General features: G+C 50.0%; 1 protein-coding gene across 1 annotated transcript in view; it reads right to left on the bottom strand.

Moving 5' to 3' along the window:
* Positions 1 to 202: 202 nt before the first annotated feature.
* Positions 203 to 3,975, bottom strand: part of LOC115029057 (optic atrophy 3 protein-like) — a 7,544-nt gene continuing 3,771 nt past the window's right edge. Inside the window, exon 2 of the mRNA XM_029479255.1 lies at positions 203 to 1,408. Coding sequence (XP_029335115.1) covers positions 948 to 1,408 — 461 coding nt within the window. The 3' untranslated portion in view covers positions 203 to 947. The remainder of the gene's footprint in view (positions 1,409 to 3,975) is intronic.

Here is a 3,975-nt window from a genome sequence, read left to right as displayed (position 1 = left end):
GTACACTGTAGCTGTCTTCAGACACTCCAGAAGAGGGAGTCAGATCTTGTTAAGGATGGTTGTGAGCCACCATGTGGTTGCTGGGATTTGAACTCCTGACCTTCGGAAGAGCAGTCGGGTGCTCTTACCCACTGAGCCATCTCACCAGCCCCAAGCCATCTCACCAGCCCCCCCCCCTAGTTCTTTCTTAACTGAAATGAATGACACGCCTGCCCACTCAGCAAATAATGGTTTGAGACACTCTTTAACCTGGGGCTCCTTTAATTATAAAACATTTAAAACTCATAAACCACTCCTCCGTGGCCCAGTGGGTTAGCAAAGAGTGGGGAAGGGAGTTATTTGGTTTTCTGGAATGTTCCATTTGGACAGAAGGTGAGGCTGCTGTTTGCCTTATTTTAAATGGCTTTTTACCTGGAAGATCAAAGGCAGGAAGGGAGGGTGATCCCTGAGATTACCACGAAACAAACTGGTGGGTGGTGGCACTGGCCCACGTGTTAAGGGTGCAGGTGGGTCCTTTACAAAAGGCCAGTTATGGGGGTGGAGTGGGGGAGGCAGAGTGACTGAGCAGGGCAGGCCAGACCCCATCCTCTTTCCCTAAAAGGTGAGGTAGATGGAGGGAGATGGGGCTCCAGAACCTAAGGCGGGGAGTGTGATAGGCCAGTAAGGTTGTTAGATGGCTCCACCACACTGCCCTCCTTTCCAAGTACAGCATTCAAGCATGGTGGTTTTGGTTAGGGGAGCTGGAAGGGTTCCTGTCACGTCCCACCAGTGGGTTAAAGAGACCCCGTGGGAAGGGGTACTCACACCTCTCTCAGCCTAGGACCCATCTGTCCCCAGAGACCAGGGCACCTTAGCTGGCACCATTTGGGGGTGGGCCCATGCAGAGAGGCCAGTCATGTGACAAGCCCAGACAACAGTCCACGTCCAAGGCCAGAGTCCTGCGGCCTCTACTCCTTGGGGGTCTCAGGACACTCGAGTTCAGGCTTAAGCTCCGGCTCATAGCAATCTTTACAGATCTGGGTTCTGAACTTCTGTAGCTCATCTTGAAGCTCTGCCCACAGCTCCGCCCGCAGCTCTGCCCGCAGCTCCGCCCGCAGCTCATCCAGTGCGTTCCTGGGCAATGCTGCCTGCACCTGCACCTGCACCTCATCCAGCATGTTCTCCAGGTATTCCACATCCTCCCGCAGCGACAGCACCGTGGCCACCTGCGCCACTTCCCTACGGTGTTTCGATGACTTCTGGCGCCAGAACTCCAGCAGCAGACAGCTGCCCGCAGCAGCAAAGATGATGGCTTCACCCAGCAGGTTCGCACCCAGCTCGGCCGCTGCATCCTCATTCAGTGGCTTGATGGCCTCAGCATGGAAGCCCATGATGCGCATCTTGGTCCGCATCTCTAGCCAGTGGTACACTGCAGGGGAGAAGAGAGGAGTCGGAGTTTGCTTAGGCCAGGGACGCTCCTCACCCCACTGCAAACACTCCCCTACCCCACCCCCCATCCTCACCCCCATGTCTTGGGGATCACAGCCATAGCCATAATTGCCTGGCTACAGGACAGTCACCCAGTCCGCAAACTTAAGATAATGACTTCTCCAGCCTGCCGGAACCTGAATACATGGCTTTAAAATGGTCTGCGGCTGGGATGTGGCTCCCTTGGTAGAGTGCCGGCCTAGCATGCGAGGCCCCTAGGTACACGTTCCATGGTACAGGCTTATCTGAGGCAGACACTCAGGAACAAGTTCCAGGCGGTCTTTTGGAGACTGGCCTGGACAGCACGAGAGCCCTCCTGTGGGCAGGTCATGGTGATTGAGGCAGCCATGATTTCAGTACTGGAGAGTGAAACAAAAGGTCATCCTAGGCTAGTAATGGACCCTGATCTCAAAATAAAACAAACGAATTAAATAATGTCCAGAGTCAGCAATGGTTTGGTAGTTGGTAAGGGTATCTGCCATGGAAGCCTGCTTATCGAAGTTCCATCCTCAGAACTGGAAGAAGCCCACTCTAGATTTGCCCCGAGCTTGACTGACACACACTAATAATAATAATAATACTGGAAGAAGCCGGGCGTCGCCTTTAATCCCAGCACTCAGGAGGCAGAGGCAGGCGAATTATTGAGTTCGAGGCCAGCCTGGTCTACAAAGTGAGTTCCAGGACAGCCAGGGCTACACAGAGAAACCCTGTCTCAAAAAACAAAACAAACAAACAAACAAAAATAATAATAATAATAATACTGGAAGAAGCCCACTCTAGATTTGCCCCAAGCTTGACTGACACACACTAATAATAATAATAATAATAATAACAACAACAAAACAAAAACCAGTGTCCAGAAGATCCTGGAAAGTGGGCATGTGTGAAAAGGCTGCCCTGGTTGGAAGGTGGGGCAGGGTTAGGGTCACAAGGTAACCACAGAGTATAAAACCCCCAAGCACTCATGCACATAAAATAAAAACAAATCTTTTGAGGGGGGTGTCGAGATAGGGTTTTTCTGTGTAGCCCTGGCTGACCTAGTACTCAGTCTGTAAACCAGACAGACCTTGAACTCACAGAACTTGAACTCACCTGCCTCTACCCCAAGTGCTGGGATTAAAAATTTGTACCGACACTGCCTGGCATACATTAATCTTTGAAAAAAGTTACAAAACTGTGTCCTCAAGTAAATTTTAGAGATAGTCCTCTATTTACTATCTTAGTCTATCGGTGTATAACTGGGTGTGCATGGTTAAAACCAGACACTGGGGCTGGAGAGATGGCTCAGATGTTAAGAGCACATACTGCTTTTGCTAGGGACCTGAGTCCAGTTCCCAGATCTCATGTCCCACTACTGCCTGCAGTCCAGCTCCATGGGATCTGATGCCCTCCTCTGTCCTCCATGACACTAGAACACACATGGCACACACAGACACATGCGCATAAACACAAATCAAAAAATTAAATCATACCTTATGGGATGGGACAAGCATCGTAGAAAAAATGAATACGTAACCCATCAATCAAAATAAAGAGAACTGCTCTCTGTCAACCACTTAGCAACTAAATTTCTCTTGAACCCTATAAAAGGAAGCTCTAAAAAGGAACAGAGTCCCGTAAGAGTGCTCCCTCCTTAGTGGCTGTGGGCCTCCCTAAGCTGCACCACCACTCTGCTCTGTTGTCATTTACAAACCCACTTGAGCCCTATTTTCAGTTCTTTGCTGTGTGTGCTGAGACAAGGTCTTACCGCGCACCCCTGGCCTGGAACTAACAAACGCCCAACTGTCTCTGCCTGCCAAATGCTGGAGGACTGAGGGCCAAACCCTTTCAGGGCTGGGTGAATACCGGAAGAGCTTGCTGTCCACTGCAGTTGTTCCCTGGGGCCCTCATCTGACTTGGAAGCTTGTGTTTTTCCTCAATGGCTGTTTCTCAGTAGGTCATGGACACACTGGCTGTCCCGGAGGCTCAGGCCTGTGTTCCCATGATGTCTTCCCACCACCTCACCTCTTTTCTCAACTCTTTATAATTTTTCCTTTTGAGCTAAGGTCTTACTGTATAAACCAGGTTGGCCTGGAACTCAGATCCTCCTGGCTCTTCCTCCCAAGTGCTGTGATTAAAGGTGTTCTCCACCCCTGGCTGGATTCCATCTTCAATTTGTTTCTCCCTAAGGACCTGGGAATGTCACTTTTATGAGAAGACGTATGTACCCATCTGGAGGCCTGGCTTTTGCTCTGAGATCCCTGGAGATAAGCTTGAGGTGCCTGGAATGTCTGACCTCATGTTCTATATTCAGGCAGTTTGAATCTAGATTTGCTGGACTATATCCCTAAGTACTTTTCTCAAAAAGGGTGTTTGGTAAAATGTTTTGAATCCTTTCTTGGGTTGTCAAGGCTTTGGTTTTTTGAGATAGAGTGTTCCTGGCTGGTCTGAATCTCACAGGCTGGCCTCGAACTCAGAGATCTGGTCTCTGCCTTCTAAGTGCTGGTCTAAAGGCTTACACCACTATAT

The sequence above is a fragment of the Mus caroli genome, chromosome 7 (assembly GCF_900094665.2).
Source record: "Mus caroli chromosome 7, CAROLI_EIJ_v1.1, whole genome shotgun sequence".
NCBI lineage: Eukaryota > Metazoa > Chordata > Mammalia > Rodentia > Muridae > Mus > Mus caroli.
The sequence above is the reverse complement of the archived record's forward strand: the minus strand, read 5'-3'. Positions and strand labels throughout refer to the sequence as shown.